General features: G+C 45.1%; 1 protein-coding gene across 1 annotated transcript in view; it reads left to right on the top strand.

Annotated features, from left to right (window-relative positions):
• Nucleotides 1-6,664: 6,664 nt before the first annotated feature.
• LOC138288300 (lysosomal alpha-glucosidase-like) overlaps nucleotides 6,665-27,485 on the top strand; it is an 881,508-nt gene continuing 860,687 nt past the window's right edge. The window contains exon 1 of the mRNA XM_069229744.1: nucleotides 6,665-6,792. Within this exon, the coding sequence (XP_069085845.1) occupies nucleotides 6,747-6,792 (46 nt within the window). The 5' untranslated portion in view covers nucleotides 6,665-6,746. The remainder of the gene's footprint in view (nucleotides 6,793-27,485) is intronic.

Below are 27,485 nucleotides of genomic sequence, written 5' to 3'. Positions count from 1 at the left end.
AGGGCACACTTATGAGCACTGGGGCCCTGGCTGGCAGGGTCCCAGTGACACATACAACTAAAACAACATATATACATTGAAATATGGGGGTAACATGCCAGGCAAGATGGTACTTTCCTACACCTAGCAACACGGATGTCTCAGTTTAAAAGGGGAAAAGGGCACCTTAGGTATGTAAGAGAGAACTACTCACGAGATTTGTTAAATACGTACCTGACCTTGATACACTGGTGACGGCGTGTTATGCGCTTCCTACTTTAGTAACAGAACTGTGTTTTTAGGATGGCAGAAGTACAGAGTGTGAGGGACTGAGTGCACCCCACAACTTTAGCAGCTGTCGGCCTAACTTCTGGCTAGCTCACAGTGCCTCACCAACCTCCAATCCCAGTGGGGTAAAGGGTTATTATAGAAAACTGAACATGACACTCCGACTCCCCAAGGAAGTAGTGGAAACAGATCATACCACTTTTGCTCAGTTACTCATGCATGCAATCTGGCATATAAAGAGCAAGCTGCAATACTTAAACCAATGAAACAAGGCAGGGTGATCGTCATTACGATCAGGGTAAAGAAGATAAACAATTCAACCATGATGTGAGTGGTTCTAGATGCTCTAGAGGTTCTAGAGATTTCTACTTAACCCTATGTCTATGTCTGAGAGCACAGTAGTTTAAACCATCTGCCTGGCCCGAACTAGGGGACTGGCGCTAGCCCCATACCTGGATAAACTATCAGGAATCAGCCTGTTGTGTAGATAGCAATCCTCTCAAGGATCTGGAAGATCAGTACCAGCCAGACTGCATGTCATGCAGTACGCATCCCAGGACGGTCATGGCCAGAATGCTCACTGCCCTTCTTGGGTCTTTCCATGATTTATATTACAAACCATGCCACTCAGGGATACAGTCCTGATTTAATGCTGTGTCTGGGTGATATAAGCTTTCTCTGGTACAGGCATCACACGCTAGCATATCATCTACTGCATTACATAGCCATGGACAGAAAGTAGTGATTATATATGTTGTGAAAAGGCTAAACTAAATGAGCAGCATGTTCCTTGCTTTCCTAGAATAAAATCAAAATGATAAAACATATAAAAGCCTTTCCTGAAAGCAGTCTCACTAACATGAATAAAATTTGAATAAACCTATAAGCTGTAAAACAGGGGTGACCAACACAGGTTCCTAAGGGTCCTCACAATAAAAGACTTGTGCTTAGGGTCTGAACTACAGAAAGTTAAAAGGGGGGGCGAAATATTATAATTTGGTAATAATTTTGATGCCATTTCACAAATCTGCATGGGGCGGGGAAATCCTCAGCATCTAAAGGGGATAAAAGGAAGGCTAAAATGCTTTGAATTTGAAATACATTTCTGCATGATTGATTTTTACAAACCCTGACAGGCAAGGACTGAACTTAACATGCTAATAGTCTACCAAATTCCATGTAGCTGTAAATACAGTAAAATCTAAAGAATGAACAGTGGGTTTGTAGGAAACCTATCAATTTTTAAATGTGCTCAATATACCAAGTTTAGGAATAGGGGTAATTATTGCATCTCTGAATATGGGGTTACTCACAATAACATGAGGTCCAGAGGATGTTTTGCAAAATGTGTTCTTTCTTGCACACTAACTTACATTAAGAAGCAAAAAATGTACAGAAATTTGATGAATAATGACAACTGCTATACTATTCTTTAAACCCCACTTATGAATGCAAATATTTCACATAACAGGAAAGGCCCCGAAATAAAATGTGAAGACATTAACATTTTTGCCTTGCAAATAAACCTGTTTCGGTGTCAGCTAGTGAAACCTACCAAAAACTAGACATTTGTGAAAACTGAATACCCAGCGTAGTCCAGGTGGTATCACTTGTGTGGGTTCCAAAATGTTTTCTTACCCAGAATTCCCTACCAATCTCAATCTTTGGCTAAAATCAAACATTTTCTTCTCATTTCTGCAAGGGAATATTCTGGAAGCGGTAGAGATCCACAAATTTCCTACCACCCAGCATTCCCACACTTCTTCTGATAAAAACAGTAACCCATTGACCCATTTGGTGATGTGGGTTGCTGCAGAATTTGGGCCCAGGGTCAGCTGGCACAGGGAAACTTACTAAAGCTAGACATTTTGGAATTCTAGAGACCCATGAGAGTCCAGAGTGGTGTGACTTGTGAGGATCCCATAATGTTTTCTAACCGAGAATGCCCTGCACACTACAAACATTTGCTAAAATCACACATTATCCTCATACTTCTATGAGGGAATGTTCTAGAATCTTTGGGAATCACCAAACTCCATAGCACCCAACATTCTCACACTCTCTTAGGCTTTATATCTGTCAATATGTATTAGTTCCCCTGAAGTCCCAAGTGAACGATTCATGTTTCTTACACTTACCTTTAGCATAATATAACTCAACAAACATAGGACAAGACCTATGTTGTAAATTATAATTGACAGACCTGGACCTCTCTATAGGATCACCCTCAAACTTTATGCCTTTGCCCCTACAGTTTTTAACACATTTTTGTTGGTTTTCAGGACTGTGCATTTTACCATTGCTAACCAGTGATTAAGTGATTGTACTCTCTCCTTTAAACATGGTAAAATTCACCCAATTGGCACTTAGAAGTCCCTAGTAAAACTGTACTATAGGTACCCAGGGCTTGTATATTAAATACTACTAGTGGGCCTGTGGTAATTATTGTGCCATCTGCTTAAGTATCCCTTGAAACATGTCTCAGACCTGTCATTGAAGTCTGTGTGTGCAGTTTTAAATTACAATTTCAACCTGGCAAATAAACCTTTTGCCAGGCCTAAATCATCCTTGTTAATACATATGGAGGGGGACCTAAACAGCCCATAGGGCAGGGTGCCTATAATATTTAATAAGGTATGCATTTTGTAAGATAACAGGTAGGAATATCATGTTTGGTGTCAGAGGAATTGCAATTTAAATCCCTCTTTAATGGTAAAGTTGGATTTTAAGTCACAGTTCTGAAAATGTCTTTTTCTTTAGAAAGTTGTCATTTTCTTGTTCTAACCTTTTGTTGCATTCAGTATGTGTCCTGGCTAGGTGTAGTTGGCAATTGACCTTTATGTACTCAACCCAGATAGTATCACAATAGGGAGTCTCAGTGTTGGCATTGGGGGTAAGTAGTTCCCAGGAGCAGAGGCTACAGCATGTCCTGTTCCAATGGTGAACCTGTGAGGGTGGGGGGTGTCACTTTCATCAGGTAACAGTTAATGGGAAACCTGTCACTGCCCTGACGGATACCTGTGCCTGTCAGACCATGGTGGTAGAAATACTGTTTTCCCCAGAGCAATACACTAGACAGGTGTGTAGGGTGACTCAGGCCCATGGACAGGATTTCTTCTGCCCTATAACTCTGGTGTCCCTGAAATCGGGTGGGTAGGTGACCCAGAGTTGGGTCATAATTAGTCCCCAGATTTCCATGGATTGCATTCTGGAGAATTCATTTTTACCAGTGTTAGAAAAACTAGGAGAGGTGGCCACACAGGGCACCCTGAAAGCTCTGTTTTCGGATAGTAATACTTCCAACAGGAGAGTACAGAGGCCCAGACAGAGGGGCAGGAATTGGAGAGAATTCACAGTGAGGGGACCATTAGGTTGGGGGTTGCCAGCTCTGAAAACAGAGTACCCCAAGCCTCATCCTGGTGAGGCTACTTCTGACCTGGAGATGCTTTCTGTGCTGTCACAGAGACAGAGGGCTAGAGACCTACATCAGGCAAACCTCTGCATGACAAAGACAGAGTATGTCACCCTGGAGGGGGGGTGGTGTTTGCCCACTAGATCTTTTGACTCACCAGGTACCTGTTCAGCCACAGGGCACAGACCCTGAGCTGAATGGTCAGTCTCAGGCTAACACCTCTGAACTGGTTGGAAAGATAGGGAAAGAAGTGTGCCTAGCACCTCGGGCTGTTGCCTTACACTCCAGGGTAGGCCGTAAACAGCCCATAGGTAAGGGTATGTTGTATTTGAAAATTTCAAAGGCAGGACATTTACTTTTAAGTTCTGCGTGTCCTGGTAGTGAAACAACACTCAAATGTGTCTTTCACTAATGGAAGGCTTTCCTTTCCTTTTAGGATAACATTGGGTTACCTTACTACATTTAGGGTGTCATTACGACCTCGGAGGTCTTTTTTCAAGACCACCGATGGACTGCCGTGCGGAAGACCACCTGTGAAGGCGGTTTGCCGCTCGGCGTATTATGACTGTTGGCTGCTCTCCATCGTTTTTCCGACGGAGAGCCGCCAACAGCCATACTGGCGGGTGGCGGGGAAGTGGAGGTTGCTCCACCTCCACCGCCACGCCAACAGAACACCGCCCTGCGAATCACGTCCTGTGATTTGCCGTGGCGGTGTTCTGTTGGCGATGTGGTGTCAGCGGAGCTGCTCCCATGGCTCCCGTCCCGGAGGATCGAGGGACCAGGTAAGTCGATCGTCCATTAGGGGAGGGAGGTGGGGGGGTGTTGTGTGTTATGTGCGTGCATGGGGGTGTGCGTCTGAGTATGTAGAGGGGGTGTGTGAGTGCGTGTATGCTTGCGGGGGTGTTGTGTGTATGGGAATGAGTGCGTGCATGTCTGTGGGTATGTCTATATGATTGCATGTGGGTGTGCGTGTCTGACTGTGTGTGTGGATGGAGGCATGTATGTCAGGGTGTGTACGTGTGTGTTGGTGGTGCCTGCATGCGTGTCGGGTGTGTGTGAGTTATGTGATGTTGGGGGTCGGGTGGGGAGGGGGGCCCTGCCACCTTTGGGTGGTGGCAGCTGTGGTGGGGGGGTGTAGGGGAGGGAGTCGGGGTGGGGGAGGGGGGTGTGGGGGTGACCCCTATCAGTGCCAGGGAAGGAATTCCCTGGCACTGATAGTGCTTACCGCCATGGATTTCATGCCGGTTCAAACCGCTGGAATTCCACGGCGGTAAGCCGGGTCAAAATACCGCCGGCGGTATAGTGACGGCCGCCGGGCTGGAGATCCAGGTCTCCAGCCTGGCGGTCGTCTCTGCCCGGCGGGCGGAACGGAGAACCGACGGATGACCATGGCGGTAACTGCCATGGCCATAATTCCCCAAGGTAAGACCGCCAGCCTATTGGCCACCTTTCAGTGGGCGGAAAGTAGTGGTGAGCTTCAGATACATGTTTTTTTTAAAAAAACAGTTGTGTTATTCCCCCGCCCTGCCACTTTGCCCAGTCACCAGCCGCAACTGATCTTTTGTCAGTACAAGTGGTTATGATTCATCAAAATGCATTTTCAAAGTTATTTATTATTTCACAGAGAATTCAAAGTGGGGGACATCATGCCAACCATATTTCAAAAGTGCATGTTATATTTTTCTAACACGTTTCTCTAATTAAGCTCTTTTAGAAGATGTTAATTATAAAATTCATTGACACATATTTTATTAGTAATATTTGCTCTCTAACAATAGTACGTCATCTAATATGAATGCAAAATCTTTTTCATGTTAAAACGTAATGTCTAATATGAATGGCGGCCACATGGTCCACCATAATTAAAACGTGCAAGTTTTACATTTCCACGTTAATTTCTCTATTAGGTCTTTAAATGCAAGTTGAATTACTCACCATATGCTAACTTCTATGTCACTAATATTTTAATAAAATGTGATCTCTCTCATTAAATAAGTGCGGGAAGACAAGGAATGGCAAGATATGTCAATGTTTTTAAATATTTGTGGAAAAGTTGTCAACCCGATTTCCAGTGAGGTATTTCAAGTAGTCTGTGAGCAAGTGGGGGCAAGTCACCCACCTCTTACTTGTGCGTCCTGGGCGTAAGGAAACGTGCTTTTGCATGCTAGACTACAGTCAGTCGATTACCTTATTTCACTAGGAGGGCTATTGTGTCAGAATCTCTCAAACTCCTCAATTGTACCTTCCTACCTAAGGAGATCACGTCTCTACCTCTGAGAAAGTTTGAGTTTGATTCCAGGATATTTTTCTTTGGGGAAACCCAACAAAATATTTAACAAATAAAAACATTTTTTTAAATGTCTAGTTTCTTCGACAAATGTATACAAAACGTTGGCTTCTTTACAGATGACAAAGTACTGAATTAAGATAATCACTTGCAGCTGACATCAGGGTTAACTCGGCCGTTAATTTACCCGGTATGTGGTACCTTTACATGTAAAGGTAACTCATGTGTCAAGACACCAGAAATCTGAGTTGAAACCAAAATTTATAATACAATTATGACTCACTAAGAGATATGCAAAAATGGAAAATATGTTTAAACTAGGACATTGTGACCCTGAAGTTCTCAATCACTTTAGGAATAAAGACTGAAGGGTGTGAACTGAGGAAATATTATTTTTCTGTTTGAAAACGTAACAGTTATAACTATTAATGCCTTTGGCCTCTTATCAGCTTTTTAACACATATTAATGTTATTTGAGTAATGAAATCGGTAACATTCACACAAATGGCATGGTATTTTGGTGTGTGAATAAACGAAACGACACCACCTTGAGGGCACTGTGGGCTATTGTGGAAAAAGACGATAGCGAGTTGGCCTTGCGTCTGGGTCCTATCTGTCTGACGCTGATATTACACTACTGCTGCTAGGACTGGACGTTAGCACACGTCTGAGTCTCTTTCTGTTCCGGGAATGTTTGCTGTTTCACAATATGTGGGTCAGCCAGAGGTTGTTTAGCTGAACATAAAAGACCAGGGTTTTAGTCCAGGTACTTGCTCAATCATGAATCGGATTCGGGTACTACGTCTTTTTACTGCTGCTCTTGCAGGTAAGTTTGCTGCAATCTTTCTTTAAGTTAGAAGCTACACATTTGCAAACTCTGATGAAGTTCTGTACTAAGAAGGTGTTTGCAGTTTTGCTTCATTTGAGCTGGTGGTAGCAGATATAATCAACGAACGATCGTTTTTGTAAACGGGACTTATTTTTTATCATCAATCTTTAACCTAGAGCCAGAGAGGGGGGGGGGGGGGCGAATGAAAGGGCGAATGAAAGGTTAGGCGAAAGAAAGTAAAGATCGAATAGGGGAGGAAAAATGGGTAAGAAACAACCGGGGAGAGCGATGAAGGGCCAGATAATGTAGGAGGGTAGTTAGAAGAGGCATGAGGTGAACTCAAAACTAGTCAACTTTGGTATTTTGCAAACCCTACATTCAGTAGCGGGCTCCTGGGAACATTTTTGGCCTCTTCCACTTATTCTTTTACAAATTAAGCACTGCACCTAGCCTGTAATATTTTATAACAGGCGAATAGGTTCATCACAATACGCCGAGCGCCACTGACACCACACAGCCTTCCCTAAGACAGCTGGTGAGGTCTCAGTCCAGTTTCATTGTCCACAAGACTGCGAATACTTAAAAACTCCAACAAAACTGAGATTGCTAGGAGGAGTGACACAGGTAGTGTTGGAAATGTCTTTGTTTTTGCAAAGCTGCCTCCATATGTCCTGCCATTTAGTTAGTACTTAACCATGGAAAAAACAAGGGCTATTTTTTGTAACTATAGCAGTTTTACTGGTTACAATAGCGAAGTTAATGTATGACATATTGTCGATAATGCCTCGCACTCACATCCATGAGATACCGAAGGTGTTTCAGTATATGAACATTTCCTTTAAAAAAGTAAAAACGTAAAAAAGTGCCCTCTTTGTTGCAACTTAAAGGGTCGTCGTCCAAGCCCATGTATTTGATATAGGTACACTTTAATGAACACAACAGAAAATCTCTATTTCCTGTCCATGACAGCTGTATTTTAGCATTGTTATTAAGAATTGTTAAGGACACTGATCAAGTTCACATTTCTTCCTCGATTCTTCTAGGCTGAAAATGTTTCAGCATCTTCATCTTTGGTGTATATGACCTTGAAGGATTGACCGCTGATGAAAATGAGAGTAATGGGACCCATACTATGTCAAAGTCAGTGCTATCTTCCAGGCCACATACACATTTTACTTTTGCTATAATTGTCCAGTGACATGAATATCAGTGCATTGTATATGGGAGTTCTTTCTTATCTTTGCGGCCCTGTTAAAAATTTGGTTTCTGGTTGGCAGACATATGCACCCTGTCCAAGCAGCAACCACAATCCTAGTCCCGGTAAGTCAGAAACACACCCTAAATTAACCAATGCTCACCCCTGGTAGCTTGGCACAGAGCAGTTAGGCTTAATTTAAGAGGCAATGTGTAAATTATTTGTGCACCACTTTAAAGAGTAAAGGGGTGAATTCACCACACAGAATTGTAGCACATCTGGTTAGAAAAACAAAGCTTAATTTAATGAACATAAAACGACAACAATGACAACAATACAATAAGTAGAACCAGAGTTATGAATTTGTAAAGAATAAACTGAAATGTAGTACTTAAAAACATCAAGTGCCTATCAGGGCTTTCTGGTCGCTGTAGACCGGGTCAAATCTCAAAAGTCAGGCTGACCACGATGGAGCATAGGCCATATACAGGGACCTGCCTTGGACCACTAAAACAGTTACTTGTTTGCATCAACGTCAAAGATGATGTGAGGAGCAAGGGAGACAGGCGATGCGCCATTGCCGATCTTTTGGATGTAGGTGATGCGTTGGTTCTGAGATGCGCAAAGTTGAAGATGGCATTCATGTGTGTATTTTGGACAGGAGCAGCACTTTATACTCGCTTCCATGGGCCAACAAGTGGATTGGCACCACTTGGCAGGGCAAAACTCACAGATAGCAGAGTCCAGGTGCTGTAGGTGATGAGTTGGAAGTCTTTTGTGTCCCGGAGACTTCAAAAGAACAGGAGGCAAGCCAGCTATCCCCTTAGGTCACCCAGGTTCAGGTGATGTGGGTCTAGTCTTTCTCACTCAGGCAAGGAGGGCAGCAGGTCAAAACAGCTAGAAAGGAGTTATTTCAGAGCAGCAGTCCAGCAGAGTAGCAGTCCTTGTAGCAGCACAGCAGTCATTCTTCCTGCAGGGATCCACAGGCCCGAAGTGTACTGAGTTGATAGGGTCAGAAGCCCAGTTCTTGTACCCAGGGGTACCTTTGAAGTGGGGGAGACGTCAAAAAAGGGCTTTAAAGTGCACAGAGGTCCTCCCTTCCCTCCCTGGCTCCAGATTCACTATAGGGGATAGAGAAGTCCTTTGTGTGGGGTTAGGACACAGCCTATTCAGGTGTTAAGTGTGAGGCTGTGGCCAGCTTCTCCCTCCCATCCTGCCTAGGATGGCCCATCAGCATGTTGATGGCTTATCAGCCACACCTAAACTCCCTTTGTATGTGGCTGTCTAGAGGAAATGCACAAGCCTGTCACCCCACCCAGACGTTTACTTTAGAAAGGCTGCAGGCACACATGGCTAAGAGCAGGAACATCTCAACTTTCTAAAAGTATAATTTTTAAAATTGTAACAATAAATCTGACTTCACCATTAAATAGGATTTATCATTACAATTCCATAGATACTAAACATGATAGTTCTACCCCTTCCCAATCAGGAATTGCAGCTTTTTGAATGTAATAAGGAATACCCAATGTTCTCCAATGGGAGGGGGAGGCCTTACAGTAGTGAAAATCGAATTTGAGAGGTTTTCATGACCAGTACACACAAAACATAAAAGAATGTGTCCTAACTTTTAATAACATAGCACCCTGCCCTGGGCTACCTAGGGGCTACTTTCTATGTAATAAAGGGGGTGATTTAAGGCTTTGCAAGTGGTTTTAGATGCCAGGTTGAGATGTCAATGTAGCTCTGTCTTCATGCTGCAATGGGAGGTATGTGACATTTTTTAAAGTGCTACTTAAGGGGGTGGCTCAAGCAGAGCTTCAGGCCCACTACTAGCATTTAATTTACAGGCCCTGGGCACATGTAGTTCACTTTACTGGGGACCTATAAGTAAATTAAATATGCCAATTAGGTATGTACCAATCAAGCCAAGTTTTAGGAAGAGAGCACATGCCCTTTAGCACTGATCAGCAGTGGTAAAGTGCTCACTCAAAGTCCTAAGGCAAACAAAAAGAAATCAGCAAAAAATGAGGCAAGCTGGCAAAAAGTTTGGGGGAAGACCACCCTAAGGCTGTCAAGTCTATCACACCCCCATGCAGTTACAAAGCAGCATTTTATTGAATTTAGATTGGCAATGTATGTCACATATCCTTACTCCTTTAAGTATCTATATGACGTATTCTGGTATGGGATAGCCCACAATAGCTCGGACATTTGAGAAGGCCTCTCTGTAGAAGGGTTTTATTTTAGAACAGTTCCACCATAAGTGGAGCATGTCTTCCACCTCCCCCCGCTTCCGCAACTTGGACTACTTGAGGGGTATAATTCTTGTAATTTTTCAGGTTAGAGGTACCAGTCCAATAGTAATTTGAAGTAAGCCTACTTACCTAATATGCTATGTGTGGTTATGTTTAAATATCTCCAAACATACACCCATTGCACATCTGCAGTATTCTTGGCAGTAAGAGTACCCCAATTAGATATGCATGGGTAGGAGGGATTCTAGGGAAACTTCTGTGAAGAGTTTATATAGTGTGGAGATGATCCCCCTTGTTTGCATGGAGCACAAGTTTCTTTTTTTATTTATTATATATCTTTTATTAACATTTTACTTACAAACATTTATAATTCCGGTTCTGTTTTCATTGTTTGCTTCCTTCCTCATACATGTTGATCCTTATTACATTTAGAAGTTTGAGAAAAATAAACTATATCTTGGTAACAAATCGCTCTTGGGTAGGATGATTCTTGAGCATGCAAACATTAATTATTCATAGTTATTTACTATACCAAGTATCAATCCGGTTCTATGTGAAACTATTTACACAATGGTGATATGAGGTGTCTGTGTGATGTTGTGAGGGAGGGGAGCTGTTGATATTAATTTATTCAGCTCTGTGTTATTCCTTAATTTCCAAGTCCAGCATTCTAAGGGGCGGGGTCTCTACATGTGGTTTATGATGTACTGGTACTCAATCCCCTCTAAGGCCTGTTGCATCGTGGTGATGTCTGACTCTCTCTTTCTGTGCCTGCTATGTTGGTACAAGTCTGCCTCTACGTTCATTATTTGTTGTCAGTGTACTACCATATACTTCTTCCTCTATATTTCTAGGCTAAGGGGCGTCAGTTGTCTCTCCGTGAGTTCCCATTTCATGTTCTCCATGTACCCACTTATCTAATATTTCCTCCCAGTCAGGAGCAATGGGTTTCAAGCGTAGTCCCTTCATTTCCTCTCGTCTCAGCACTTGCAGCTCAGCCCTTGCCCACTTTGTGACATCCCTTCTTCAGATCCCTTCGAGGAGGGCTCTCAGAAGATCTCCATCCAAGGGCAATCTGCCTCCTAAAAAGTACCAAAGCTAGATCTAGGAATCTAGCCTTTACCGACCCAGCCGCTGCTCTGATATGCAGTCCCATCAGGCACACCAATGGGGACCGGTCCAGTTTTAACTCCAATAGCAACCCAATTTGTCCAGTACCTCTTCCCAGGCATGCCGGATCACAGAGCACTGGCACAACATGTGGTCCAGGTCTGCATCCAGTTCATCACACCTGGGGCATGTTCTAGTTTCGCCTCCGTAAATGATGTTTAATCTATGTGGGGTGAGGTACTTCCTGTGTAAGTAATTATATTGAATGTACCGTAAGCGTGTGTTTCGTGATACCGACTTGCGGTATGCTAGTGCTCTCTTCCAGGCCGATTCCGTTAAATCTTCCTCTAGCGTTTTTTCCCAACGTTCCCTTAGTGCCTGTAAGGGCACCATGGAGCATTCCACTTGGGCCTTATATAATTTAGCGATCAGGTGAGTTTCTTCGCCCAGTGTCAGGAGTAGATGAAGGATCTTGTGTACCTCGGGTTCTGCATTGACAGTGTCCCAGAGTGACTTTATGCGGTGTGTCAGATATTGATATCTGTGAATGATCTCAGTATACCATCCTGAAAGAAGTCTCCAATTGTCTGCACTCCGGCCCGTGCCCACATACCCAGCTCCTGGCCCATTAATGATTTATCCGGCGAGTCCTGCACCAGCACTGATAATGGCAGGGCTGGTGAATGAGCTACTCCCACCCCGCTCGTCGTGAGCAACGCTTCCAGCAAAATATCGAAGCCTTCATTAGGACGCTTTCCTCTCTGTGTGCCTCACCTCGGGCAATCATGTGTGCCAGTATCCTGTCTACGTCCTGCACCCCGGTGTCAGTACATCTATCCAGTCGACCTCTTCCCACCAGCCATCTGGCCATCCACTGTAGTTGACAGGCCAGATAGTAGAGTTCAAAGTCTGGTACACCCAGACCCCCAAGGAGTACTGGCCTAGAAAGAACAGTCAGCGATGTGCGCCTGCGGCCTCCTTCCCATACAAGGTCCCTGAGAAGTGTATTTAATTCATGAAACCATGCCGAAGGCACGGGCACCGGCAGATTAGCAAAGAAGTAGAGAAGGCGTGGGAGCATGATCATCTTAGATAGGGATACCCTAGCTGATATAGTTAGTCTGAGTGATCTCCAGAATCTCACCGAGGATCGAAGTGAGCACAACGCTCTACGCAAGTTACCCTTGTGGAGGTCTTTTAAATCATGAAACACCTGTACACCGAGGTACTTATAGGTGCGCGGGCAAGAGGAAGGTCGCTCTCCACCCGCTGTCATGGGAAAGACAAAGGTCTTACCTCGATTCAGGCGTAGTCCAGGGACAGCACCAAAATCATCCAATACTCCCAAGGCCCAAGGCAAACCGGTCTCGCCATTTCTCAGGTATATTAATACGTCGTCCGCATAGAGTGAGATGATGTGTTCAGTCTGTCCCCATTGCACTCCATGTCCTCTACCTTCCGTCCAGAACCGAGCCGCAAGCGGTTCGATTGCCAGAGCAAACAATAGGGGGGATAACAGACATCCTTGTCTAGTTCCCCTGTGTACAGGGTAAGTCTCAGAGATTGTTTTGCCCGTCCGCACTCGTGCAAGGGGAGTCGCGTATAGCAGGTCCACCCAGCGCACCCAACCCTCACCCATCCCCATCCGGAGCATCACCGAGCGTAGGAGGTCCCATCTTAACGAGTCAAAGGCTTTCTCAAAATTTATTGCCAACAGCGTCGCCCCATTGGGTTTTGCAGCTTGCGGCATATGGAATAGGTTAAACAGGCGTCTCAAATTTAGGGAGGTGCTTCGCGCTGGAATAAATCCGTTTTGGTCTTCATGTATTAGATTGGAGATGTAACTAAGCAGTCTATTGGCAATTAGTTTACTTAAAAATTTTAAATCGCAGTTTAACATTGACAACCGTCGGAAGTCAGTCACTGAAATCTCACCCGTGTCTTGTTTGGGCAAGGGGACCACTAGAGCTTCCCTCAGTGATCCTAGTAGGGAACCCCGCTGGAAAGCTTCCGCATACATTTCAACTAGCCTGGATGCCAGCAGTGTGGAATACTTCTTGTAGAAGTCCATCGGGAGCCCATCCGTACCCGGAGTCTTCCCCGCTGCTAGTTGTGCTATGGCATCTTTCACCTCCTCTAACGTCACAGGCCCCCCCAGACTATCCCCTTCTTGCTCCGTCAAAGCAATCAATGGTAATGCGTTTAAGTAATCTCTGAACCTTTCGGTTTCCAGGTTCTCCGGTCGCCTATATAGTTAGGCGTAGTACTCTCTAAAGGCTCCATTAACCTCACTGGGTGTGTGTTTATGTATTCCCTTCGCACCATGTACGCTCACTATAGGCAGCCCCTCTCCTCCTGGTCTCACCAACAATGCCAGCATCTTACCTGACCTACCCTCCTCCGCTTGTATTGAGGCCAGGTATCTCTGTGTGTTGTGGCATCTTAACTGTTCCTCGGTCTTAGCGTGCGAGTCTTTCGCCTCTTTGAGTCTATCGCATTCTAAAGCAGTTCTATTCCTCTTCTTTTCTTCTTCGTGGATGATTTTTTCTAAGCCTATCAACTCACGCTCCAGGTTGAGCATAATCCCAACAGTCTGGCTCATGCAATGACCTCTCACTGCAACCTTTAGCGTCTCCCATCCCACACCTCTAGTCGATGCAGAACCTGAGTTGATGATGATGTGGTCTGTAAGATAGGAATGGAGTGTCTCCCTGTATACTTGGTCTTCTAATGCTTCTGGACCCAATCTCCATAATGGTATAGGGGGTCTGTCTCTAGTTGCTCGCCATGTGCAAAGTAGTGGGTTATGATCGGACAGGGTACCCCCCAAATATTCAGTGTGGGTCATGTTCTGTGCTACAGCTGCCGAGCAAATCACCCTGTCAATTCTGGTGTGTAACTGGTGCAGGTGTGAAAAATAAGAGTAGTCCCTATCTTGTGGGTGTTGGGCGCGCCATACATCCACCAGACCCCAGCCCAGCACCCATTCCTCCATGTGCTTAGCTATCTTATGCATTGCTGCTCCAACCAGTGGTGGGGTGGAGCGGTCCAGTTCTGTATCTAATGCACTATTAAAGTCCCCTGCTAATAGTAGCTCCCCCCCTTTTTGGCTTGTGAGGTGGCTCGATAGGCACTGCATAAAGGGTATCTGGTCCTGGTTAGGCGCGTAGATACTGCTAATGGTGATTGTAACTCCATGCAGTCTACCTTCCACAACTACAAACCTGCCTTCTTGGTCTATGTCCACAGCTTTAACCTCAAAGGGGACTCCCGCTCTCACCCATACCAGTGCTCCTCTAGCGTAAGCCGAATACTTAGTGGCAAATATCTGTCCCCGCCATCTGCGCCTAAGTTTGTCTATATCGGCGGTGGTAAGGTGAGTTTCCTGTAGCATAGCGATATGCACCCCCACCGCTTCAGATATGATAATACTCTGTACCTTTTAGAGGGTGATCACATTCCCCTGATATTCCAGGTCAGAAAGTTTTATTCAGCCATGCTAGATTAATGAAGGTGGAATTGAGTCCTTTCGTACCCCCTTGTGCCTCATTCCTCCCTTCCCGTTGTGTAGGTTTGTGTAGAACGTTCTCAGTGCTTCTGTCACCATTAAGAAAATACAAATGTAAACCCCAACTCCCGGACCCAGGGCGCCTCTCGAAGTGTAGGTTGCCCATAACACATTGCAAAAGTGAAGCAATAACAACAAGTTGAATAAAGTTCTTGCCATCCTGTCTCATGGCTGAGAAACTAGTAGGGGGGTGGGTGCGTGTCCGTCGGGACTCATTCATATGACACTCCTCACCTCGTGACAAAGGTCACAAAGTTACTTAGCCCAACTCGTCCGCCGTCTGTGGGGTCACCCTGGGTGCATCCCTCGAGTTGCCAGAACCCCCCCCAGAGGACACAGATGCACGATCCGAATCTCCACTACTGCTATCCACTGATGGAGCACCCCCACACACTGAACCTGCCATGTTCAGTGCGTCTATTTTCGCCAGCTCCTTTTGGGCTGTGGTTGGTCTTGCCCGGGATCTGTTTCTGTTCCGCTGTCTCCTCTGACCCCTTCGGTCCGTGCGGACCACACACCCGTCCCGGCTGCACGGTCCCTCTGCCACTCCTTTCGCTTCTAGCCATTCCCATGTCTCCTCTGGTGTTTGGAAGAACATGGTTTTACCGTCCAAGATTACCTTTAGTTTGGCCGGAAAGAGAAGGGATTATGGTATTCCAGCCTCTTGGAGTGTCCTCTTCACTGCCTTGTATGAAGCCTGTTTCGTCTGTACTTCCATAGTGAAATCAGGGAACAGCGTCACTGTACCATTCTCGACTTTGAATGGCCCAGCCTCCCTGGCCCTTCGGAGTAGGGTATCTCTATCCCTATAGTGCATTACTTTGGCTATCACCACCCTCGGTGGCCTTCCCGGGGCCAGCGGGCGCGAAAGGACTCTATGTGCCTGTTCCAGGGAGAAGAAGGGCCAGAGGAGCTCTGGGGCCACGACCGTGCACAGCCATTCCTCAAGGAACTCCACCATGTTTGGTCTCTCGATGCCCTCAGGGGGACACACGATCCGTATGTTGTTTTTGCGGTTTCTCCCTTCTGCATCGTCCACCCTTCGTCTAGACACTGCACATGGTCAGTCATGTGGAGGACCGCGGTAGCGAGATTATCATGTTTCGGTGTGAGTTCCGTCAGTGTTATTTCTGTTTCTTTCACTCTGTCCACCAATTTGTAGTGGTCGGCACTCAGCAGTCCCATTTCGACCACCACCTGGTTAATGTCATGTCTCAGAGTTGTTTTTGTGTCTTCTATTGCACCCAGAATCTTATCAAGGGTGGCCTGTACCGTAGACTGTGTGAGGTCTTCCATCTTCTCTTTTTCGTTGTCTCTGGTGGTTTTACGGTGCATGGTTTTGCCTCTGGTCTTGCACCTGGTGGTCATCCGGGACATATAGATTGTACTCCAGTTGTCAATTGGGTAAAGGATCACTCAGTGCCTTGTCACGTAGCCTGCAGATTCACCGCCGGTCGTTCCACCAGGCTCGGTCGCCACGTTCCTCCGTGAGAGCTCTAATTCGGGATGCTCCGACCAGCGATTTCAGTCTGGTGTAGGCCCAACACTATCTATCCACATTAATGTGGTGTGGGCGCCCCCAGGAGAGCCGCAACAGCGGCTCAGGCGTTTCCAGCGGTCAGACGCTGTTCCCAAGCTTTTGTCCATGTAGGACTCTAGCGGCCGTGATGCCGTATGGCGCGGTGCCCCAAAACCGGGGGCCCCACCCCGGACAAAGTCATGTGGCCACAAGTAAATCAAAGGTACCGGCTATGTCCATCCACGAATAGCTCTCTCCAAGTTCGTGTGTCCCAAGCAGTGCAGGAGGTACCCCCGGATGGCATCCAGCCGGGACTAGGCACCCCCGCACCACACCGTCGATGAGGAGCTTCGATTAAGTTCAGGTTGTGCTTCTGTGCGCACGGATTCGTGGGCCGCCGCCGCGCCAATAGCCTCGTGACCTCCTTCTCTCACCGGTAGGCGCGCTCCAACTCACTGCTGCAGCCCAGGACAGGCCGCCGACATCTTCCCGAAGGCGATCGATCTACCACCCGATGTCTACACTCCTGGCTCCCTCTAGGGCTGTGGTCCACTGGCCATGAGGGGTGGAAAGGGCCCAGTCCGGTTCCCATCAGTGTTGCAGCGTCAGTTCCGCTCCAGCAGTCCACACTGTCCTCTCCGGTGGGGTCCCTCCGCCTACCACCAGCAAGAGCACTCCCCCAGGCCGGGCCACAACCTCCATCTAGTTGTGCCTCCAGGGGCCCCACCTCAGACCACCAGTAGTGCAGCCGCCTGCAACCTCAGTGGGGCAGGGGGCCCAGCCACGGCTCTGTGGGCTCTCAACAACAGGTCGGGCATGCACCGGGGGCCCCAGTCCAAACCCCGCCGCCGGCGTCCTCTGTGCTCTCCGCTCTTCACCGCGGCGCAGCCCCCTCTGGGCCGGGCTGCCGTGCGCCCCAGGGTCCACTTCCAGAGGCCTCCGAGCCTCTCCCAGTACGCCGCCCGGGGCCGGCACCCCTCCGCGGGCCTCCGGCCCTTCCCCGATCCGCCCATGTCACCAGCAGGCAAGGACAACCAGTAGGGGCCGAGGGGAGCACCCCAGTCGGCCCGGCAGGTCCAGGCGTGCCGGCAATCTGCCGTAAGCGCGATTTGTTCCCCACAACAGTATCTCACCTCCTCGGTCCAGCGAAGTGCACCGCGGGCCCGTCCAGGCCGGGCCTCCAGCCACACCTGGGCCCGCTCCCGAAGTCGTTCGCGGACACCTCCAAGTCCCCAAGCGCCGGCTGGTCGTTCCACGTTGGGGCCCTGATCTTCCCCCGCAAGGCCTGCATTGTTTGTTCATGGAGGGAGTTGATTCTGGCAGGATTCTGTTAGGCCCCGACAGAGCCTCTGGATTATGCGTCCGCCATGTTGGTGCGGTTGGCCACGCCCTGGAGCACAAGTTTCCCATCAGTATTAGTTCTTTATCTTCAGCCTCTTTATAAAGGTGTTGCATAACCCTGTGCCTTGGTTGTGTAGTCTCTCCTCCTCATGTAGCAGTCATTGAATAATTAAAAAATCATATGACAATCTTCCTCTCACCACACATCAAAAGGTGAGTGAGAGCAGGGTTAAAAGAGGGATTCAAATGTATCACAGTGTAGGGGATAGATAAATGGTTAGGTGTAGACATCATTTTATAGTGTCCCAGGTTGAGAGGGTAATGGCCAACTGTGAGCTAAGGCTTCTATTAACTGGTCTGTCTCTTGCAAACTTCCACATCAAGTCACATGGAGATGGACCCACCACTGCTCCATATGTACCCACATTTTATCCATCTTATGTGCGATCCAATCTGCCAACCCTTCAAGTTTTACTACCCTATCATAAGTGAGCATATCTGAGGGATGCAGGTCACCACCTCTGCCTTGGCCTGCACAATGTCTTGTATGAAACTATGACACCTATCCTCCATATACAGTTCAATGTTATGTTTTTTATTGTGGAGAAGAAAGTGACAGGTATGTTGATGGGGAGGGCTTGGAACATGTAAAGTAGCCTAGTTAAAATGTTCATTTCTTTTACATTAATCCAATTCAGCCACAGCACCGCTAGATTCATTGATTGTTTGAGGTCTATTCTAATCTCTGCAATAAGAGGCAACATATTGACTTTATATAAATCTGTAACATTTGGTGTGATTTTAAAAACTAGAAATGTTTGGAGGCCCATCTAAAATTGCAGCCTTCTTTAATCGCATCTACCTCCATTTACAGGAAGTGTTAAGATCAGTATTTCTGATTTTGTGGCATTGATCTTATATCCTGCCATCCTCTTGAATTTCTGTAAATGAGACTGCTTCCTAGAGAGAGATTGAGCCAGCTCTGTCATGGTCAGCAGGACGTCATCCACAAAAAGCATTGTCTTATGTTCTTCCCAACCAAATTGTAAGACCCGCATCTCTAAGTCTTTTCTTATACAAGCTGCCAGAGGTCCAGTGCTGAAGGGCAAAAATGCGATGGGAAAGAGGACACCCTTTGCAAGTGTCCCTTTAAGCTTCATCAGCTTAGACAGCCCTGCATTCAGCATTATCTTAGCCATAGTGGATTGATAACCTGGGAGACCTAGCACATGAACTGCAGACCAAAAACCCCTCTACTAATTGCCTCTGTCATGAAGGTCCAGTCTACTCGGTCAAAAGCTGTTTCTGCACATAGTGTGACTACAATTACAGAAACTGACTTCTTTCTGTCTGAACTGCTTCTGAAACCCACTCTAACACATAACCTTGTGAATAGAGTTGTGAAACACCAAGAGTTTCTCCTCTTTCTTTGTTAATCTTTACCCATTATCTAGGACAATGTCCTTCGCGTATCCCCTCTATTGAGATGAGCCAAATGGGGCCCTATCTTGTTTCCATGTGTGTAGTAAATCTGTTTTAATCTTAATAGGGAAAGCCCAGCTCTATTAATTTCTAATGTGTATATTTGGCCTCTAAGAGACATAACAGTGTGTAGGAATTGGTGTAAGAGTATGCCTTAAAATTTATTATTGCTTTTTCTTTTTATCTTGTCTTCTAACCTCTCCCAATATTGGCCACTCAGGACCACATTTATGACCTGGTTTGCATCACTCTTGCACCACGCAACGTGGAGCAAGAGCAACACAAACCTTAAGTAAGATTTATGAAGCCACACAAGGCCACCTTGCACGTCCCTACATGGCTTCATAAATCTCAAGTAATGCAATACAGCGCAAATCGCTGCATCAGATTACTCTGCCCTAGGAAGACATTTCCATGGGTGTTGTGTGGGTGTCCCCATGCAACAATCATGGATTTTGACACATTCCCAGATTTTACAGGAACCTGTTATCCTGGTAATGCACCAAAAAGATACACCTCCCCAGGACAGGCGTAACTAGGCAAAATGTGTATATTTCTCCTCATTTTGTCCTCTTTCTATGTGTGCTGCATTCTACAGCACACATAGAAAGAGGAATATATCTCTCAGGTTGTTTTTGTGCAGAACAGTGCCCTTCCTGCACATAAAAATAGCATGCATGCAACACAGTCACCCTTGCACCAGCGTGCAAGGGTGCCTGTCTTGGTGCTAGGTTGTCTAAAGGGGCTCCAACGCAGGGGAAAGGACAGGAATGTGCCTTATTCTTTAATACACCGCACTCTCCTGTCCTTTCCTGTGATGCAGGGCAATGCAGCAAGGTGACTTGCTGTGCTTCCCTGCACGACAATGCCCATAAACATTGGCCTCAATTTTCAAAGATTCCACAGGCTTGCTAGGGATGTATATTTAGTGTCATTGTTAAGAAAGTAATTTGCAATATGTGTGTCCAGCTCCACTCGAGCACTGGCTCCCTCAGAACAGATGCTTGGAAAATCCATCACCCTCATCTTCACAGCCACTGGACCCATTCTACATCTATGAAAATCAGTGCGTGGTCGTACAAGGATACGGTACTTATGAATGACTGTCTTAATGTATTAAGGATTAGTGACAGGGAAATGGTCAATTCTTACGTATGTTTTGTGGACATGGCAAAATAACATATATAATATACATCATGCTATTCCCTCCACACATTTCAAAGCCATAGTTCTCTAATCTTATGCTTAAGGTTTTTTTTGTACATTTCTGGGTGGTGCACACCTATGCCCATTCTATCCATTGTAGCGCCCAGACTGCATTGAAGTCCTCCATGAGAATTAGATTGTCTTCTGCAAAGCGCATATCAAGAAAATCTATTTTCCCAAATGTAACAATATTCAACTTCTAGAGTGATTGCTGACCCCTTCAATAGCCAATTAATCATAAAGTAGCTACCATTTTTATCTGTCTTTATGTCCTTATTGGTGAAATCCAGGAGTCTCTGCAGTAGAAAAGCAACCCAATTACATTTTGAGTGACTTGTGTTATCAAATGCCTCAATCTTGTTTCCTCAAATAGTTTGAGATGCAAATTGCGATTTTATTTCAGTCTCTGCTTCCTGCATGTTACATGTAAATCTTTGTCATTCAGAGATAGTACCATTACCATTTTGACAACCAGTTAAGCGTAAGGTTGGCTCTGGATGTCTGTCCTCCTGAAATGTGGCTATGGTATTGGAAAGAAGAAAGATGACAGCTGTCCCATTCTCAGTGATGTGGATATCAAATGTATGTATGAATGTGGGGGACTGACCCAAATCCTTTTCTCATTTTACCCTAACTTGGAAACCAATATAATACAACATAAAAACAAGAATTCATGGGTATATACAATGAAAGGCTTCTCCATGATTGCAGTGCCCTCATGTCTAGTCCTTTGGACATTAAATGCATCATATGAATGGGAAACCCATGAGATCACTTAATCTTGAGCAGGGGTGGCTCCTTTGCAATGGCAAAGGAGCATAGTCCCCCTGCATAAGCCAGCAGCTGAAAAATAAAATGATAGTTTACTATTGTTTTAGTTTTCAGTTGCTGGCTCAGCGAGCAGCATGCGCAGGGAGGTGTGGGCTGGGTGACAGGAGGGGTAGAGGGGAGGGGGAGTAGAGTGCACTTAAGTGCACATGTGTGTTTGGCCGGTCATCTTAGGCCGGCCAAACACATGCACACTTAGTTTCTCCAACCCGGCTGTGTAACATAGCCAGGTTGGAGAAACTGTATAGACTCCCAGCAGTGTCTGAGCAGCAAACGAATACCCTCAGGCCAATCCTGGAACTGCTCTCATGCTAGGTTTAAAATGAAAGCAGAGCCAGGATTGCATGGAGAGCCTGTGCTGGTGTCCCAGGGACTGTTGTGACACCAACACCATCCAGAGGGAGCAGGGACGAGGCGGCCAGCGTCGGAAAGTTAAGTTATTTTTAAAAAAAATTATTCACCCCCATCCCCATTCGCCCCAACCTCCCCCTGAGATTTGTGGCAGCCGCTGATCTTGAGGTCCCACAAATGGCAATTTAGGTTGTAGCATATAAATGATCAGCAAAAAAATGGTGAAGGATCTCAAGATCCAAATCAGGAGAGCCACCTTTCCTAACTGGTAGTGAATAGTTCCTCACTATAGGGCATAGAGTGTTGAGTAGTTCTGAGAGGTTCTCCATTTCTCTCTGTCATTTACCCCTCCTTGCCAGGAGTATGCCACAGGATCAAAATGAAACGTATATCAATTGTCACATCCTTGATTAGGCCGGTCCATTAAGTCTCTTGTTGTGTATTGATTCACCTCTTCTCCATGAGCTTGACCAGTGCCCTCCATTTTCTGCAGTGACGTCCACCCTGGCTTTGGTCTCCCTTGTTCTCTGCAATCTCCTTGCAGGTCAGCTAGTTGTATACTTAAGCCAGTCTACACCGGTTCAGGGACCCCTTAGCCCTGCTCTTGTCTTGGCCAATTCTCACAGGATCGTAAAGAGCACTTTTTTCACCAAAAAGGTCAAATTTGACCACGCCGTCCACAAACTCAACTTTCAACTAACAAACCAATTTGCACAATAGTTTAAACAGATTTAAGGTGAAATGGTATTAACATCCCCAGCAGTAGACACCTCTGCATAATACTGAAGCTAACTCTACACTAATACAAGTGTTCATTTTTCATAGAGTTTTTCTGGGGGGCACACCTTATTTATATTAGCACTTTCTACTTCGACATACAGGTACTTCTTTCATTACAGAAAAAAATATTTGAGAATATTTATCACTTTGGTCCTATATGTCATATTTTATAAAACCCGTTCAAAAACACAACGCCTCTAAATTAAAGGACCCTCGTTTTAATATTTTCTGGTAAAACTACTCAGGGGAGATACATATCCAGCACGGTCACACTATCATTCTTGAAATGTGCATAATAGCAAAAGATTTCACCTTTTCCTGTCAGAAAGGTGAAAACTCCTTGATTTTTGTCTTCGTGAAGAAGAGGTAGCCTTCCTCAGCATGGTGGGTGAAGGACATGTCCTTCAATATGTACTGTCACCTTACTATCTGTAACACAGCAGCAGCTACTATTAATGATAAGTGGAGGGGCGGAACGTGGGGACATATGGGAGGGAATGGGGGTAAATAACAAAAAAATAAAATAGAAAAGTACTTACCTGCCGCTGCCGGCTCAGACTTCACCTGCTCAGATTCCCAATTCCCCAAAGGCTGGTACACACTGCGCAGGCTCCCAGATGCCAATCAAGACACTGCTCTCATGCCGGTAATACTGTTTACCAGCATGAGAGCAGTGCTGTGATTGCCATGACTGGGCTGGTTTAACCCTCGCTCAGGACCTGGGAACCTGTGCCTCTTCTCCACCTGGCTGTGCAGCACAGCTGGCTGCAGAGATTCAAGTGCGCATGTCAGTTTAGTCATCCTTGTACAGCTGGCCAAACCAACATGCACACTTACTGTGCGTGTTACTCCTTCTCCCCCTGCTGTCATAATAGCCCCATCCTGTCCTAGGCTCAGCTGGCTCTAGCACCATAAGTAAAATAAAATGATAATAAAACAGTTTTATTATCATTTTATTGTCCATTTTTCCTACTCTGGCTTTCAGCAGTGGGGACGATGTTCCTTCGCCATAACAGAGGAGCACCAGCTGCTGTAACAGAGAGAGAGGGGCATTTATCAACCAGAACAGCTGCTAGACGATTCACCAACCTCCAGTCTGTTTCTCTTCTTTATCACCGTTTTCCCTTTTGAGGAACCTGTAGGCTACAGTTAATTCACATCTCAGCCCATGGCTCTTATTTGATGAAGAGTTGTGGATTTACATCAGGGCCCATTCCTCAAACCTTTCTAACAGCCTGCCCGGGTCATAGAGTTCCTGTGCCACTGCTGGGGGATAAGGAGTCCATCCATGGAGGTCTGGAGCTGACTTTATCCATGAAACATAAAATGTAGGATAAATCTGACATTTCTGTCATAAACAGAATTTAACACTACTGATCTCACACTCTTTTCTAACTCAAAGGAAGCCTCACAGCTTGGCGTAAATTTAAGATGTGAACCTGGAACGACCAAATCAGCAGCAAAAAGCCAAACAATATTTTCCTGATGATGCATGTGTCTGATCTCTTATACTGTCTGTGAACCTTTTTAATTAGCCAATCCAATATTTAGGGCTTCTGGTTTTATGGTATTTAGCGGCATATTTCAGAACTCCTAGCACCTTTCCAACGCCACATTAGCGTAATTTATTTATGGTAATATGATGTTAGAAGGCCAAAAACACAGCCCCATATTTACAAAGTAGTGCAACGTATGCGTTGCACAACTTTGTAACCCTATGCGCTACATTATGCCTGCGCCAGGCACAATGTATGTAAAGGGGGCGTTCCCCCGTTAGGGGGCCAAACAAACGGCGCAAGGAAATCTTGCGCCATTCTTTTCGGTACTTTTAACGCCTGCTTAAGGAGACTTCCATTTCTTACAATTGGCTTCTGGGTGCTTTGCAGGATTAACGTCAGAATTTTTTATGCTAATCCTGCAAAGTGACGGACTATTGGTAAAAAATTCTGATGCTAGTCCCCTAACTACCGCCATGGTGTGCCGTATTTTAAATACGGTGCACACATGGTGGCGTTAGGGGGGCCATAAGTGGCACAAAAAAGTTGTGCTGCACTGTGTGCAATGACATTTTTCTTAAATATGCCCCTAATTTTTTACCATATCTGTCTGTATTTATCCAAATGTATTTTTTTGTCATTCTATTTGTATTGATCCACATTTACTTTTATTGTAAGCAAAAAACAACGCCACACCTAGTATTTTTACAAAAAAATTGTAATAATCAAAGCACACTTGCCCTCACTTGTTATAGGTTTAGATGTGTCTATATATGAGACAAATTAAGAAAACACAATACATTCATCTAAAAACGTTGCCATTGTAGTACAAGCATTTGCGCATTTCAAGAGACTTATTTCAAGGACATTGTCACGCTTTCTTTTTTGTTAATGAAATGAAGACAACTGAAAATCTGTTCAATATTTGCTGATAATACTGGAATGGCTATAAGATTCAAGGAAAGATTGCACAGTGTTGGTCATTCTTGCTTCTGAGAACGCCAGTATGTCATTGCACTGATCTCTTTTTACGGAATATTGTGCATTAAATGTTTGTTGAATTCTTCTTCAACAACATTCATTATGTCACCAAAGGCTGCAACCCACATGAATAAATCTTTGTAATCATTAAACTCCTGGCTATACTGAACTTTCTTGTAATGGATCCAGGATTGAAACTCGTTTCCAAAAGGAGCTGTAACTTATTTGCCCTGTTAAGTTCATAGCTAGGACAGCATCCCACTTGCTTTTTAGTGTTTCTTTAAAAGTAATCATCTCTTTTGTTAGGGCATTTGATTTTTTGTAGTGACATTTGCAATAAAGTGGTAATAATTGGGTCTTGGGTACAGTCTTGCCCCATTGCCAAAGTTGTGTTAACATCTATGACTGAATGTATTTGGTGAACATGTGTTTCTTCTGTCTCCAGCTTTGTTTGAATGTCGATACCAGTGAGAGTTTTAATGATGAAATGCAACTTCAAATAGAAAGACTGAAGATTTTGCACTATCGGGGCCGAGTAGTTTTTGTAGGTAATCCATTTTGAATCCAGTGGTTTCTTCATTGTTTACAAAAGGAAGGAAGTAGTGCCATATTTCCAAAAGTCTTACTGCTCCCTCATACCAGAGCCTCGCAGCAACTGTCCATGAATATTTCCTTCTCCCGTCTACTTTTTCTTGAGGATAAATGTGTTATAAGTTACATGCATACTTAAATGCTACTCCAGCTTTTATTACAAAATCATACATGTCCCGCTTCTCAGGTTGAGACGGGGCATAGGAAACTGCAGCATGGATAAGATGGATCTTTTATAGTAATGAAATTAACCCTTTGAGCAGTTTGCAAATACTTTGCCCTTGTCAGGTAGGATGCAGAATCAGAACATATAGCAACAAGATCATGTCATGATCTTCCCAACCTCTGAAGCACATTGTTTACAATTAAGGCAATTTTAGCAGAATTACACTCATCAGATAGAGTAATGTCAACTAAGGGTAAGCAGCGACCCCTTTCTTCATCATCAGTGTTATAGGTGACCAGTGCTCTAATGGTTGGGTCACCATGCACCTCTGTGGTTTCATCAGTTGTTAAAGAGATGGGATATTTGCTACAGCCTGATGTATGTTTCCAAGCTGTGCTTCAAACACTTCTGGAAGATATTTTTCATACATTTGCCTGGATGTCCTCATTGTCCTTGCAGCAAGGTACTGCAGCCTAATCAGCTCCCCAACTGGACCATTAGTCTGCTGGAGAGAAACACCACTTTCACACAGAGTTTACAGAACTTTGTGTGGAATATCTGCAACCTTTTCACTATTTTGAGGTGCATGAGTTGTGCATTGCTCCATGGTCATTTTACGGGTCTTCTTTACAACTGGAGAAGAAAATCTCTCATGGGTTTCACTCCTCAGATGAGCTTTGATATTAATCGTTGCCCTGTGTTCAATGTCCACAGTTGTCCGACATGACTTGCGGGTGAACATTTTCATTCCTTTAAGGGACACGTCTTCAAATTCTGTATACTCCAGTATGTAATCATCAATGTCCTTACGTTTGTGGCCCATCTGTATAAATGTAAGGATTCAACAATTAAGCAGCCATTGGGATGATGTTTAAAATACTGTATGCTCCCAGGACAAAACACAGCAATTTTCAGCACTGCAGAGCAGGATACAGCTATTTTGAAATTTCACCCTAAAGACTTCTGTTATGTTTACATTCAAATGAGAAGGAAGCAGGAGTCAGGAACAGCTCTTGAACACGATGTTTATTCCCAATCAATACCAACGTCCTCACAGCACCAAGTCGCAACGAACTGTCAAAATCCAGCATCTGTGAGGTCATCAGAATTCCTTATAGTAACATTCCATAAAGGTATACTGCAAATTATAGGACAGTCAAATATATAGTACTAAAACCAAACACAACTTCTTTACCAAAATATGCCCATGCCTTTTAAGATAACTAATTATGTTCCTGGTTATCAAATCCGGAGGGAAGCCAGCGAAGAGGCTTGAGTTGTGAACAACATCAAAGTTGCATCCACGCAACTCTTTTCCATAAAGAGAACACATACGTTTACAAACATGCGGGTAGCTTCAAAAGTCCTTTAAAAATTTATTTTTCTTCGCATCCGAACAGCACCCAATTGTTGAAAAAATTAACCACAACATAGCTGGAGCGTTGTACTAGAATGCAACTACACACAGCAGTGGCATTGATACTTTGGGTGGATAGGAAGAAGCAAGGCCAGACTGGCCAGACTGGGCAATAGGTGTTTCCCTGGGAGGCTAGAAGGGCCAGTTTTGTAGCAGTGAAGTAGTTTTAAAAGCTCGGCAGAGTTCCTTGCGTATCGAATAATTTACAGGCAACAATAAAAGTGTCATGGTACCTTTGGTGAATAATGCACCTGCTGTAAGGAGATCGGAGTTTTGTCTAGTGACAGTTTTGACTCATCTGAGGTAGAGTAGAGGGTTAATATGCCTGCTGCAAAGAATGTGTACTATGCAGATTACAGAGCAGTATTTTATGTGCATAGCTCAGTGGGGTACTGCTTTTG

The sequence above is a fragment of the Pleurodeles waltl genome, chromosome 4_1 (assembly GCF_031143425.1).
Source record: "Pleurodeles waltl isolate 20211129_DDA chromosome 4_1, aPleWal1.hap1.20221129, whole genome shotgun sequence".
In the NCBI taxonomy this organism is placed as follows: domain Eukaryota; kingdom Metazoa; phylum Chordata; class Amphibia; order Caudata; family Salamandridae; genus Pleurodeles; species Pleurodeles waltl.
This window is presented reverse-complemented; position numbering and strand designations above follow the sequence as displayed.